Source organism: Chiloscyllium plagiosum, unplaced genomic scaffold, assembly GCF_037043375.1.
Source record: "Chiloscyllium plagiosum isolate Xiang-an unplaced genomic scaffold, Cpla_swu_hap1 HiC_scaffold_15, whole genome shotgun sequence".
Taxonomy (NCBI): Eukaryota; Metazoa; Chordata; class Chondrichthyes; order Orectolobiformes; family Hemiscylliidae; genus Chiloscyllium; species Chiloscyllium plagiosum.
In genome coordinates this window covers 45,554,364-45,569,743 of record NW_028270153.1, presented here as the reverse complement: position 1 = coordinate 45,569,743, position 15,380 = coordinate 45,554,364, and the positions used below count along the sequence as shown (strand labels likewise).

The following is a 15,380-nucleotide window of genomic DNA, read 5'->3' as shown; positions in this document are numbered from 1 at the left end:
GAAACTTCGATCAGTGGCCAGGCTCATTCCCCAGTACAAGGTCTCGTAAACCCTCTTCCCTAGTTGGACTATTTATATATTATTTCAAGAAGCCCTCCTGGATGCACCTAACAAATAGCATCGGCAGTTGATTGCCACTCACCCAGTAAATTCTTTTTCAGAGCTGATTCTAAAGATATTTTTAACTAATCTTACATGGCCAAAGAACTCTTCACAATAACAGTCTTATTAAATCATTTAAATGTTTATACTATTTTCATGTTTTTGTAAGTATTCAGAACACTTCTGTACCAGATTGTCAGCTGTTGTGAATTGCTGCTGTGTCCTAATGTCTCAGAGGAAATAGTGACAGTCTTCCAGTTTTTCAACTATGTGAAGAAGTACAATATTACTCAGCTGGGGACACACCTGACAAGACTTGCAAAGGAAGGTAGGAGTAAGAAAAAAGTTATTTGCTTGCATTGAAATTTGAGTATGCAGTCATTGATTTAACAGAAAATTTATGGTCTAATGCATTCATGCTTGATTTACAAGAGTTTTAGTTATGTTGTTATATGTCAAAGTGATTTCAGTAGATTGAGACTGAAGTTTAAACATACCATAGTCATCACAGGTCAAAGCACTGTCGAATCTGTTCTGCATTCCTGATCTGATATTAATCAATGTTAAGATTTTGATACTTTTTATAAGATCCCATCCCTACACATCCTTTTACCTGTCTCTTAGATTGGCTATCCAGGTGTAAATTGTGCCAGTTTTGAGATATTTCTCAAGTTTCTGTTCAGTTCATTGCATTTCATCAAACTCAAAAAATTCCAAAAACTAACACATTCAGGATAGTACTTTAGAACATACTTCGATTTCTTTCTTTCAAAACTATTCCTTTATATTTCATGGCATGAAGTGAAATCATTCAGACCTTCAAGCTCACATTGATTTCCCAAGGAACAATCCAGTTAGTCCCTCTCTCATTATATCCACGTGGCTCTGTAACGCCAACTTTATTTACCTTGAATAGTTAACCAATTTCTGTTTGAAATGATTGATCCTTTCTGCTTCTACCATCCTCATTTGCTTTTTTTTTGCCCAAAATCTTAAAGCTGTCTCTCCTAGTCCTAAAGGAACATAAGTGAATTGTATCATCAATGGAATGAAAATAGCTTTGTTTGGTGTACCTTGCCTAAACCTGTCATAATCTTGTACGCTTCTCATAAATTTCTCTGCAATCTCCTTTGTTCCAAGGAGAACAAATCCACATTCTCCACTTTAAAATATTATCCAAGAACCATTCTTGTAAATCTTCAATGAATCTTCATGGATCCTCACATCCTTCCTCAACTGTGGAGCCCAGAACTGGACACAATACTGTACTTATGCCCAAACAAGAAATTTATGAAGGCTCAACATACCTTTCCTGCTTTTAGAGTTAATATCTCTATTATTCAATTTGTCCAATCTTCTCACAAGCAATCACACATTCAGCCTTTGGCCACTTATCTGAATATTTCCTCCTTTGGCTAGGTATTCATTTTTTGTCTATACTTTAGTGAGATGCCTTGGAAAGTATTTTAAGATTCCACAATATTGAAAGTTATCATTGTTAATGACATGTGAGGAGCAGAAGTAATAGGAAACAGGACTGGCATTAAAACTGCTGAGAAAAGGCAAGAGAAAGATGGTGGTGAATTAATATCAGGCATTTTTTTCTTGATTTTAAAAATTTCTTCACATAAGATGGGATGAATCACCAATCAAAAAGTCAGACACTACCCAATGATGAGATCAGAATACTGACTTCAAGCTCTTCTCTGCAAAACCAGGATATCAACAATTATGTATCTTTCCCATTAATAGCCTTATTGTTCAATGTCAATGATTCATAGGAGTTTGAATTTAATTCAAATTTCGATACGTAAATAACAGTAAATATAAAAACACAAGTCCCATATGACTAGAAACAAATAGTGGGGGTGATGGTGGCAGGGTTCACGTGAAGGGAGAATTGTTTACTTAAAGAGAAGAACAAAGCAATAATTTCCTTAGAAGCTCCTGTTATGATAATGAGCCAGGATCTTACAGGAAGGCATAAAGCGTAAACAAAAATTGATGAGCAAATTAACTTCGAGCAGGAAAAAGTAGAATTTGACATTTGTGCCTCACAAGTGCCAGGTAATGACCATCTCCAACAAGAGAGAATATAGCCGTCACCTCTTGATACTGACCAGGAACTGAACTGGACTAACCATATAAGTCCTATGGCTATAAATATAGGTCAGAAACTAGGAATGCTGCAGCAAGTAACAACACCTGACTCCCAAAGCCTGCTACCATTCACAAGGGGCAAGTTAGAAGTGTGACTGAATCTTCCCCACTTGCCTGAATGAGTGCAGCTCCAACAATACAAGAATCTTAGTATCATCCAAGACAAAGCAACCCTCTTGATTGGCACCAGATCCACATTTACTCCCTCAAACAATGACACAGTAGCAGCAGGTAGCATCTACAAAATTGACTATCAAGGCTCCTTAAACTTCAAAATGACTACTACCATTTAGATGGAAAAAAGTGACAAATACTTAGGAGCACTATCATCTGCAAGTTCATCTCCAAGCCACTCACCATTCTGATTTGAAAACAAATCACCGACCCTGCAGTGCCACTAGGTCAAAATCATGGAGCCCACTATGTAAGGAGTAGCATGGTGGCTCAGAGGTTAGTACTGCTGCCTCACATATCAAAGACCCAGATTTGATTCCATGCTCAGGTGACTGTCTGTGTGGAGTTTGCACGTTCTCCCCGTGTCTATGTTTCCTCCCACAGTCCAAAATTGCCCATAGTTTCCAGGGATGTGCAGGCTAGGTTAGCACTGCTGCCTCACAGCGCCAGAGACCCGGGTTCAATTCCCGCCTCAGGTGACTCTCTGTGTGGAGTTTGCACATTCTCCCCGTGTCTGCGTGGGTTTCCTCCGGGTACTCCGGTTTCCTCCCACAATCCAAAAATGTGCAGGTTAGGTGAATTGACCATGCTAAATTGCCCGTAGTGTTAGGTGAAGGGGTAAATGTGGGAGAATGGGTCTGGATGGGTTACGCTTCGGCAGGTCAGTGTGGACTTGTTGGGCCGAAGGGCCTGTTTCCACACTGTAAGTAATCTAATCTAATCTAATCTATCTAATCTAGGTGGTTAGCCATGGGAAATATAAGCTAGGCGGATGGATCTGGGTGGGATGCTCTTTGGAGGGTCAGTATGGACCAGTTAGGCTGAATGGCCTATTTCCACAGTATTGACATTCCATTCTATGAACAGCATTGTGGGCCAATCTACTGAAAGCAAATTGCTGAGGTTCAAGAAGGCATCTTACCGGACTTTCTAAAGGGCAACCAGGGATAGATCATAAACGCTAGCCCAGATAGCAACCCCTTCATCCATTGAGTAAATAAAATAATTGATCATTCATCACCTGAATACTTGCAGCACTCTTAATAAAATGGATCAATTAATAACACAGCTGGAAAGAATGAGTCTGATAACCAAGCCATCTCAGAGATGTAGTTAAATGGGTTACTTGAGTATTCTGTTAAAGTTAAAAATCACACAACACCAGGTCCAGCAGGTTTATTTGGAAGCACTAGACTGTGGTTGTCTGATGAAGGCGCAGCACTCTGAAAGCTAGTGCTTCCACATAAACCGAGGCTGGTGTATGTGTGGGTCGGGCTGCCAGAGAAAGTGTCCAGATTAGAGTGTGCTGGAAAAGCACAGCAGGTCAGGCAGCATCCGAGGAGCAGGAAAATCAACGTTTCGGGCAAAAGCCCTTTATCAGGAATAGAGGCAGGGAGACTCCAGGGTGGAGTAGGTGATGCTACCTGACCTGCTGTGCTTTTTCAGCACCACTCTAATCTAGACTCTGGTTTCCAGCATCTGCAGTCCTCACTTTTGCCCTGCCAAAGGAAGTGGTGGAGACTGGTACAATTGCAACATTTAAAAGGCATCTGGATGGATATATGAATAGGAAAGGTTTGGAGGGATATGGGCTGTTGCTGGCAGATGGAACTAGGTTGGGTTGGGATATCTGAACAACACAGACAAGTTGGACCAAAGAGTCTGTTTCAATGCTGTACATTTCTATGACTCTATGACTCTAAACCTGTTGGATTATAATCTGGTGTTGTGTGATTTTTAACTTTGTCCACCCCAGTCCAATACTGGCACCTCCAAGTCATGGTGACCATTGAATATTCTGGGTATTTGACACTTTGGAAGGACAGGGGTACAATCGAGGTAGTAGTAAGAAAAGATCTTGGTTCAGGAGCTCAAGATGTAAAATGCATTTAGGTGCAGAGTGAAAAAACAAGGTTGTCAATGGTGGAAGTAGTTTACAGACTGCCTGACAATAATTGCACTGTATAAATGTGCCACCAATGCTGGGTCAAATGCTTTTCATCATTTATATAAATAATTTGGATGTGAACATAGGAAGGATGGTTGATAAGTTTACAGATGACACCAAAATTGGAGTTGTAGTGGATAGTGAAGGTGATTACCTCAGAGTACAACGGGATCTTGACCAAATGGGCTAATAGGCTGAGGAGTGGCAGATGGAGTTTAATTTAGTTAAATGTGAGGTGCATTTTGGAAAGGCAACTCAGGGCAGGACCTATACACTTAACGGTAAGATCCTGGGGAGTGTAGTATACTTCCTTGAAAATGGAGTTGCAGATAGACAGGATAGTAAAGGCAGCATTTGGTATGCTATCCTTTATTGGTCAGTGCCTTGAGTACAGGAGCTGGGAAGTCAGTTTTGGCTGTACAGGACATTGGTTAGACCACGCTTGGAATGATGCATGCAGTTCTGGTCTCCCTACTATTGGAAGGATATTGTGAAACTTGAAAGGGTTCAGAAAAGATTTACAAGGATGTTGCCAGGGTTGAAGGGTTTGAACCAAATAGAGAGGCTGAATAGGCTATGGCTATTTTCTCTGGAGTGTCAGAGGCTGAGCAATGACCTTCTAGAGGTAGATAAAATCAAGAGGGGCATGAATAAGGTAAATAACCAAGGTCTTTTCCCCAGGGTGGGGAGTCCAAAAATAAAAGGCATAAGTTTAAGATGAGAGAGGAAAGATTTAAAAGGGACCTATGGGGCAACGTTTTCATGAATACCTTCCAGGGGAAGTGGAAGAGGCTGGCACAAATATATTTAAAAGGCATCTGAATGGGTTTATGAATAGGAAGGGATTAGAGGGACATTGGCCAAGTGCTGGCAAATGGGACTAGATTAATTTGGGATATCTGGTCAGCATGGATGATTTGAACTGAACAGTCTGTTTCCATGCTGTACAGCTCTATGCTTCTATGACTCTAAATCAATAAATACTGGGGACTTGAAAGATAGTGTAATATTTGCAGTGTTTTTAATCTTTAGATAATTGGATTAAGCAAATTGGCAAAGATATTCTGGAGGATGACTTTATAGAGATTATTTAGGACAGCTACTTGGAACAATACAATCTGGACCAACCATGAAACAGGTTATACTTCTGGTTGATGTGCAAAGAGACAGGATTAATTACAGATCTTGATAAATAATCCAGGCAAGAGTGATCATAACATGATAGAATGTTACATTCAGTTGTATTGTGAGAAATGTGGGTCTAAAATGAGTGACTAAATAAAGTCTCCCAATCAGGCAGAGATAAGGAGAAATCTTTTCTCTTACAGGGTCATTAGACTTTGAAATTCTCTTTCCAAAATAACATTGTGGGGGCTGGGTATTTTAATACATTTAAAACTGAGTTGGATAGATTGTTAATCTATGTAGGAATTGAGAGTTATGAGACTGAAGCAAATAGTGAAGTTTAGGCCACAGTTAGGGGCGGCTCAGTGGTTAGCACCAGCGTCCTAGGTTCGATTCCGGCCTCGGGCGACTGTCTGTGTGGAGTTTGCACATTCTCCCTGTGTCTGCGTGTGCTTCCTCCGGGTGCTCCAGTTTCCTCCCACAGTCCAAAGATGTGCAGGTCAGGTGAATTGGCCATGCTAAATTGCCCTTAGTGTTAGGTGCATTAGTTAAGGGAATGAGTCTAGATGTGTTGCTCTTCGGAGGGTCGTTGTGGACTTGTTGGGCCAAGGGGCCTGTTTCCACATTGTAGGGAATCTAATCTAATCTAGATTAGCCATGATCTGATTAAATTATGGAGTAGACTCAAGGAGCTGAATGGCCTAGTCTTGTTCCTGTTTATCATTTCAGAAACCACTGGGAAACGAACGTTTCCTAAAAAAACCTTTTGACAAATAGGATACAAAGGAGCTGAGGAGAATAACTTGAATTTTTGAATTTTTTTTTAATAAAGTAATTCTATGTCCTTATTTAAAATTCTTTAACTTTTTACATTTTTAGTATTTCTCCCTGAAGAACTACAGACTGCACAGAAGATGAAGACATTGAAAAAGTTAAAAGACAAATTAGTTTCTGAGCTTCAGCCTCTGCACCAAACCTTACAGTCAATCTGCATTCTTCAATTAGATGAGAACCCCAAGATTGCACAAACTGTAATCTCATTCCTTCGCAGTGCTTCAGCAAATAATATTTTTAGAGCAAAGGTAAGCATTGATTGTTCTATTGGAGCATTTTAAGGAGGACGAAAATGCACAATTTGTTGTATTTCAGTCTGACATGAGTAATACAAATCAGCTAATTGGTGCTAAAAGTTATTAATAACCTTTAGTTCTGATAACATACAATGACAGAATGAAAATTGTGTGAAAAAGGCACGTAAAGAGTTATATGCACAAAATACTCCTATTTACATATTGAAAACCAGCAAGCTTAGAGGATAAAAGCATGAATTCCACAGATATTAGAAAACTGTAATATTTCCTACGTTTCAACAGTCAAAACTTCAAGAGGTAGTTAATTGGATACAAATTGCTGATTGTAAAATGCATATGTAAATGCTAGTCTTTCTTTTTTAAGTAAGCCACATTGAAGGAATTTATTTACAAAATGAGATAATGAAAGAGAAAAACAGGATTAAAAGATTAAGCTGAAAGAAGTCATTTGTGCTGGAAAATGTGTTGCTGGAAAAGCTCAGCAGGTCAGGCAGCATCCAAGGAGCAGGAGAATCGACGTTTCGGGCATAAGCCCTTCTTCAGGAATCAGGGAATAAGGGCTTATGCCCTGAATGAGGGCTTATGCCCGAAACGTCGATTCTCCTGCTCCTTGGATGCTGCCTGACCTGCTGTGCTTTTCCAGCAACACATTTTTCAGCTCTGATCTCCAGCATCTGCAGTCCTCACTTCCTCCTAGAAGTCATTTGTGCCACAGTACAAATTTTAGTTTAGTATTTAGAATGCAGTTTTTCGTAATATTATCATGAGGAGGAGGAGTAGGGAAATGGTATTGGGAAATTGGTGGGATTAAGGCCAATAAAACCTCAGAGCCAGGTGCGAAGGGCGGTTAGTAAAGCCTGAAGGTGGGTAGGCCATCCTGACCGCTGTCGTCCTGGGTGGCGGGGGTGGGGTTGATGGGGTAACAGGATGGGCTGTCCTAGAGGTGGTCAGAAGTTGTGTCAGGGCGGATCAACAAGTGGAAGGAGCATGGGGTGGACTGAGGGGCGTAGGAACGGGCTGCCTTAGAGTGGCCGGAAGGTGGGAGGGGCGGGGGGGCTCGCTGGGCAGTCTGTATTTTATGCACTTTTTTAATGTAATGGACTGTCTTATATGTACTTACTGTTTTGTAATGATGGAAAGTAGGATTTGAGGTGTCCTCGTTTCCTGAAAACTGTTTGCATGGTAGGGTTTGGGGCCTAGCTTTGCTGTGCCTCTCCCTTGTAAAATTACTGTTTCTCTGTATATAGCTGTTAATGTTAATTGTTTTGTAAACTGTGTATTGTTTAATATAATAAACAAAAACTCAGAACCCAATAATCTACACCCCAGGAAACATAAGGAAGTGGCACTAGAAATAATCTACATATAGGTGGTCATCTTTCAAACTTTAACTCTGGAATAGTTCTTATGGCTTGAATGGTTGCTAATATATCCCAGGTTTTTTTTTGAAAAGCAGGGGGAGAAAGAAAGCAGGGAATTATAGACTGTTTAGCCTGACATTGATAATGAGGAAAATGTGAAGAGTCAATTATAAGAGATTTAATATCAGCGTACTTGGAAAATGGTGACAGGATTGAACAGAATCAGCAAGGATTTAGGAAAGGACAATCATGCTTGACAAAGTGACTGGAACTTTTCGAAGATATAACAAGTAGATTTGATACGGGAGAGCCAGTAGATGTGGTCCACTTGGACTTTCAGAAGGCTTTTGATAAGGTCCCAGATAGGAAATTAGCATTTAAAATTCAAACACATAGGATAGGAGATATGTACTGACAGAGTAGGAAACAAAGAGTTAAAAAAACAAAAAATTGAATCTTTCCATCTGGCAGGGAGTAACTAATTGGATAGCAAGGATCAGTGCTTGGGTCCCAGCTTCTCACAATATATATTAATGATTTAGATTAGCAATTGAATGTAAGGACTCCAAGTTTGCTTATGATACAAAGTTGAGCAGTATGGTGAGCTGTGTGGAGGATGGAGAGATACTTCAGTCTGAATTGGACAAGTTGAATTAAGTATAATGTGGATAAAGGGGAGGTTATTCACCTTGGTAGTATAATCAAGAAAGCAGATTAGCATCTGAATTGTGATAAATTAGGAAAAGAAGAAGTCGCAACAAAACCTGGATGCCCTTGACACCAGTTGCTGAAAGTAAGCAATTAGATGCAGTAGAAGGTAAAGGTGGCAAATGGTATGTTGATCTACAGAGTGAGAGAATGGAAGTACAGGAGCAGGGATATCTTGTTGCAATTGGACGCAGCCTTGGAAAGACCACACCTAGAGTATTGCATGCAGCTTGGGTTCATCTTCACTGAGCAAGGATGTTCTGGCTTTGGAGGGAGGAATCTGGGTAATCCAAGATGGAGGATAGGAAAAATTTCTGGCTGTAAAAGCTGCTCCTTTTTTTAAGGTATTTTAGGTGTGGAAGGTGATTTCCTCAAATTCCAGGAGCAGTAATTACTGTTTTATATGCTGTTGCATTGTTTTGGAACTTTGGAAAAACAAATGTCAAAATAACAGCAGTTTAAAAGGGAGAAGAGCAGACATAGAAAGCACATGGTGAGGACAGTGCAGGAGAGAGAGAGAAAGAGAGAACCTGCGCAGTTACTGCCTTTGCTGTTTGAATTCGTATATCGCTGGACATCAGAGTGCATCTGGGAAAATTAACAGTGAAATTCACAACTAATCTTGGAGGAACTGTTGGGCGAAGTTCACAGCACAGAATCAGATAAGTTAATTGTTGTTTTAAGTCTGTCCAAGAGAAAGGCTGTAGTAGTGAGTATAGTGAATTCTTTCTTGATTATATGTTTTTGGAGATAAGTCTCTTGATTAAACTTAAAATATAAGCCAGTGAGGTGCCGGAAGACTGGAGGTTGGCAAACGTGGTGCCACTGTTTAAGAAGGGCGGTAAAGACAAGCCAGGGAACTATAGACCAGTGAGCCTGACCTCGGTGGTGGGAAAGTTGTTGGAGGGAATCCTGAGGGACAGGATGTATATGTATTTGGAAAGGCAAGGACTGATTCGGGATAGTCAACATGGCTTTGTGCGTGGGAAATCATGTCTCACAAACTTCATTGAGTTTTTTGAAGACGTAACAAAGAAGATTGATGTGGGCAGTGCAGTAGATGTGATCTATATGGACTTCAATAAGGCATTCAACAAGGTTCCCCATGGGAGACTGATTAGCAAGGTTAGATTTCATGGAATACAGGGAGAACTAGCCATTTGGATACAGAACTGGCTCGAAGGTAGAAGACAGAGGGTGGTGGTGGAGGGTTATTTTTCAGACTGGAGGCCTGTGACCAGTGGAGTGCCACAAGGATCGGTGCTGGGCCCTCTACTTTTTGTCATTTACATAGATGATTTGGATGCGAGCATAAGAGGTACAGTTAGTAAGTTTGCAGATGACACCAAAATTGGAGATGTAGTGGACAGTGAAGAGGGTTACCTCAGATTACAACAGGATCTGGACCAGATGGGCCAATGGGCTGAGAAGTGGCAGATGGAGTTTCATTCAGATAAATGCGAGGTGCTGCATTTTGGGAAAGCAAATCTTAGCAGCACTTATACACTTAGTGGTAAGGTCCTAGGGAGTGTTGTTGAGCAAAGAGACCTTGGAGTGCGGGTTCATAGCTCCTTGAAAGTGGAGTCCTAGGTAGATAGGATAGTTAAGAAGGTGTTTGGTATGCTTTCCTTTATTGATCAGAATACAGAGTACAGGAGTTGGGAGGTCATGTTGCGGCTGTACAGGACATTGGTTAGGCCACTGTTGGAATATTGCGTGCAATTCTGGTCTCCTTCCTATCGGAAAGATGTTGTGAAACTTGAAAGGGTTCAAAAAAGATTTACAAGGATGTTGCCAGAGTTGGAGGATCTGAGCTACAGGGAGAGGCTGAACAGGCTGAGGCTGTTTTCCCTGGAGAGTCGGAGGTTGAGGGGTGACCTTATAGAAGTTTACAAAATTATGAGGGGCATGGTTAGGATATATAGGCAAAGTCTTTTCCCTGAGGTCGGGGAGTCCAGAACTAGAGGGCATAGGTTTAGGGTGAGAGGGGAAAGATATAAAAGAGACCTAAGGGGCAACCATTTCACGCAGAGGGTGGTACGTGTATGGAATGAGCTGCCAGAGGATGTGGTGGAGGCTAGTACAATTGCAACATTTAAGAGGCATTTGGATGGGTATATGAATAGGAAGGGTTTGGAGGGATATGGGCCGGGTGCTGGCAGGTAGGACTAGATTGGGTTGGGATATCTGGTCGTGTTGGACTGAAGGGTCTGTTTCCATCCTGTACATCTCTATGACTGCAAAGGTTTACCGGACTGATTCCTGGGATGGCAGATCAGACATATGGAGATTAGATAGGTTAGGACTATATTCACTGAAGTTTAACAGAATGAGGAAGAATCTTGTAGAAAACTATAAAATTCTAACAGCATTAGAGAAAGTAAATGTAGGAAGAATGTTCCATTGACCAGAAAACCCAGAACTGTGTTCACTGCCTAAGGAATGGGGTAGGCCATTCAGGATCAAGATATGGAGACACTTCGAGAGAATGGTAAGCCTGTGAATTCTCTGCCACAGAAAGCGCTTGAAGTCTATTTTCAAGATGGAGTTAGACATAGCTCTTTGGCTAAAGGGATCAAAGGGTGGAGCAAAAGGGTACTGAGTTGAGGATAATGAACCATGATTGTATTGAATTGCAGAGCAAGTTTGAAGGGCTTAATGGTTTAGTCGTGTTCCTATTTTTTTAAAAGAAAGTAACAACATTATAAATGTACCGAATAATAATGAGCCAGTTTTTGGTGAAATAACAATACCTGAACAATGCACATTATTAATGTGGAAATCAGGCAGAGTTGAATTGGTATTTCAGATCTGTGTTCACTGGGGAAGACACAAGCAATCTCCCAGAGGTAACAGTGGCTGAAGGACCTGAACTGAAGGGAATTTATATTTGCCAGGAATTGGTGTTGGAGAGACTTTTAGGTCTGAAGGCTGATAAGTCCCTGGGGCCTGATGGTCTACATCCCAGGGTACTGAAGGAGGTGGCTCGAGAAATCGTGGATGCGTTGGTGATTATTTTCCAGAGTTCGATAGATTCAGGATCAGTTCCTGCGATTGGTGGGTGGCTAATATTGTACCACTTTTTAAGAAAGGAGCGAGAGAGAAAGCAGGAAATTATAGACCAGTTAGTCTGACCTCAGTGGTGGGAAAGATGCTGGAGTCAATTATAAAAGATGGAATTATGACACATCTGGATAGCAGTAATAGGATAGGTCAGCATGGATTTATGAAGGGGAAATCATGCTTGACTAATCTTCTAGAATTTTTTGAGGATGTAACCCTGAAGATGGACAAGGGAGATCCAGTGGATGTAGTGTACCTGGACTTTCAGAAAGCCTTTGATAAAGTCCCACATAGGAGGTTAGTGAGCAAAATTAGGGCGCATGGTATTGGGGGCAAAGTACTGACTTGGATTAAAAATTGGTTGGCTGACAGGAAACAAAGTAGTGATAAACGGCACCCTTTCAGAATGGCAGGCGGTGACCAGTGGGGTACCGCAGGGATCAGTGCTGGGACCGCAGCTTTTTACAATATATATTAATGATATAGAAGATGGTATTAATAGTAACATTAATGCTGATGATACAAAGCTGGGTTGCAGGGTGAAATGTGAGGAGGATGTTAGGAGATTACAGGGTGACCTGGACAGGTTAGGTGAGTGGACAGATGCAGATGCAGTTTAATGTGGATAAATGTATGGTTATCCACTTTGGTGGCAAGAACAGGAAGGCAGATTACTACCTAAATGGAGTCAAGTTAGGTAAAGGGGCAGTACAAAGAGATCTGGGTGTTCTTGTACACCAGTCAATGAAGGCAAGCATGCAGGTACAGCAGGTAGTGAAGAAAGCTAATAGCATGCTGGCCTTCATAACTAGATGGATTGAGTAAAGAAGCAAAGAGGTTCTTCTGCAGCTGTACAGGGCCCTGGTGAGACCACACCTGGAATATTGTGTGCAGTTCTGGTCTCCAAATTTGAAGAAAGACATTCTGGCTATTGAGGGAGTGCAGCATAGGTTCACGAGATCAATTCCTGGAATGGCGGGACTATCTTATGTTGAAAGATTGGAGTGACTGGACTTGTATACACTTGAGTTTAGAAGACTGAGAGGGGATCTGATTGAGACATATAAGATTATTAAAGGATTGGACACTCTGGAGGCAGGAAACATGTTTCCGCTAATGGGTGAATCCCGAACCAGAGGACACAGCTTAAAAATAATGGGTAGGCCATTTAGAACAGAGTTGAGGAGAAACTTCTTCACCCAGAGAATGGTGGGTGTGTAGAATGCTCTGCCCCAGAAGGCAGTGGAGGCCCAGTCTCTGGATTCGTTTAAGAAAGAGTTGGATAGAGCTCTCAAGGATAGTGGAATCAAAGGTTATGGAGATAAGGCAGGAACAGGATACTGATTGAGGATGATCAGCCATGATCATAATGAATGGTGGTGCAGGCTCGAAGAGCAGAATGGCCTACTCCTGCACCTATTGTCTATTGTCTAAAAAGAACCTCAGATTGCATGTTGCTGGCTAATTTGTATGATTCCAATTTAGTTTTGTGAAAATGGTATCTCATGTTTAACTTCCCCATGATTTTCATAAAGTTACTGTATTTGCATATTAACTTTGTGACAGGGGTCTAAAAGACAATAAAGTTGTTTAATTAGCAACTCGAACATTGCTTTGATGTTGAATGATTGCCAAATGTGTTTGCTCAAATTGAATCATTGTAAGTATTGGGTCACACTTTATGAGGTAATGAGTTGTTTCAGGCAATCTTAAATTTGTCCCATTTTCACTGATATCTCCTGATCTACTTGCCATGCCGTTAACCAGTTACTTAGTGGGAATATTTTGTTTTATTTTAAGAAAAACCTGTACTTGCATGAAAAAAATCTGTACAACAGGGTGAATTATGTAATGACTCAGTCTAACAAAATCTACTTCTATCTATCACCGAATGACATCAACAGTGCCTAAAAGTTAATTCAATGGTATTTTGTACTCTGAATTCAATATGATTAATTTATTTATATTTTAACAATTTAGAACTGGCTAACAATTTCAAATTTCACAGGCTTTGGCGTATTACACGGATACCTTGAAAGAAAAGGATACACAACTCCAGAGAGCTGCCTGCATTGCACTTAAACAACTGAAGGCAAGTTAGGGTCTAGTACATTTAGTGTTTCTTTTGACAAGACCAAAATATATTCGCAATGGTTTCAAATAATTTTTTTAAAAGTCCCTGTACCCATTATTAATGCATATTAAGTTTGTAATTTTATGCATCCATAAATAGGTATTTCCACTTGCAGCAGCATTGACTAAATAAAACTTATGATTTCTATTATCTTACAAAGTGGACAAGATGGACTAATAAACAGAACAATGTAGGTTTTGTTTTAAACATTGATGTTTCATTTTATCCATTTCAATATTATGTTTCAATATTGTGTTTTTGGAATCATAAAGGAAAGACAATGCAAATATACTGCCAGAGATAAACATTTATTGGACTGCTAAATTTCACTTCTATTGCATCCCCTTTGAAATATAGATCTTTAATCTGATCAGTCTGGAGATAACTTGAAATACTATAGCCCTAAACTTCCTAAACTTGTCAGAGGGTTACAAATCTATGTATTTTAAGCAGCTTGCTTAATCAAACTGTTTAAGACTTGTGATGTGGAGCTAAACCAATGCACTAGAATGTTCACTCTCTTTATATTTTTGGATCCCTACTGTTGTGTGACTTTATTGACCTTCTGTTAACAAATCTAGTTAATAGTTTCAATAAAGTGTATTCTGCCTTTCAGAATGAACAAATTAACATGGTAGACAGCTCATGAAAACTTTAAACAAGAGTTGGGAGATGGCAACAAAACCATTCAATTTGCTTTAAAACTTAGATATAAGATTGTGTCTAATGGGATCTCAATTTGTTCTTCCTTCAAGGCTGTGGAAAGTATTGAACAGATTGCCAGCTTATGCCACTCTCAAACAGCAAATATACGTGACACAGCAAAAGAGACCCTCCAGTCTTTTGGTAACGGTGATTTTTTTTTTCAATATAATCTTTCTTCTCACCAATTTGCTCTCCTCCTTATGGAGTATGCTTCAAAAAGTTTACTTATACACCAGCTATCTCAAATGTTAACCTTGATGCCAAGTTTTCGTGATCTATTCTATTAAGAGGGTATCACCAATGAGTCTAATCTCTTCACACACAATATCTACACTAAAACACTTTCAGGAAAGCTGGCTAGATGAGGATTTTGAGGAAGAAACAAGACAGTTTCTTTCTGCTTAACTCAGGACCACTGCCCCAGTCAATAAATTTACATACCTAGGGATCAAATCTTCCTAATTTGGATGGCTAAGCCACTCTGCTGGAGATTTACATGTTGAGAGCCACAAATTTATTTTTTCTCAATATTTCTGAGTGACGTAGTTTGTACATTTAATTAGTCCAGCAGTTAAGTGACTAGTGAAAGTTTTGATGAGGGAAATCTCCTGTGAATATAGCTATTTTCACTGAGCTTTTGTTTTAACATTTAAAAGTACATAATGGTACAAGTTTTACAGACTAACTCAACATCCTCTGGAACAGTTTGTCACATGTAAGCCATTGTGTGCGCAAGGCTTATTGTATTCAATAAGATAATGAAAATGCAAAACTAAAATGCAAACTAGAATAATTTATATAAGTGCAAT

At 40.1% G+C, this 15,380-nt stretch overlaps 1 protein-coding gene across 5 annotated transcripts in view; it reads left to right on the top strand.

Moving 5' to 3' along the window:
• Positions 1-15,380, top strand: part of ripor3 (RIPOR family member 3) — a 237,847-nt gene that overhangs the window by 221,382 nt on the left and 1,085 nt on the right. For all 5 annotated transcript variants that reach the window (XM_087994934.1, XM_087994936.1, XM_087994935.1 and 2 more), the window contains 4 exons: positions 272-430; positions 6,389-6,591; positions 13,741-13,824; positions 14,622-14,712. In XM_087994934.1, coding sequence (XP_087851060.1) covers positions 272-430; positions 6,389-6,591; positions 13,741-13,824; positions 14,622-14,712 — 537 coding nt within the window. The remainder of the gene's footprint in view (positions 1-271; positions 431-6,388; positions 6,592-13,740; positions 13,825-14,621; positions 14,713-15,380) is intronic.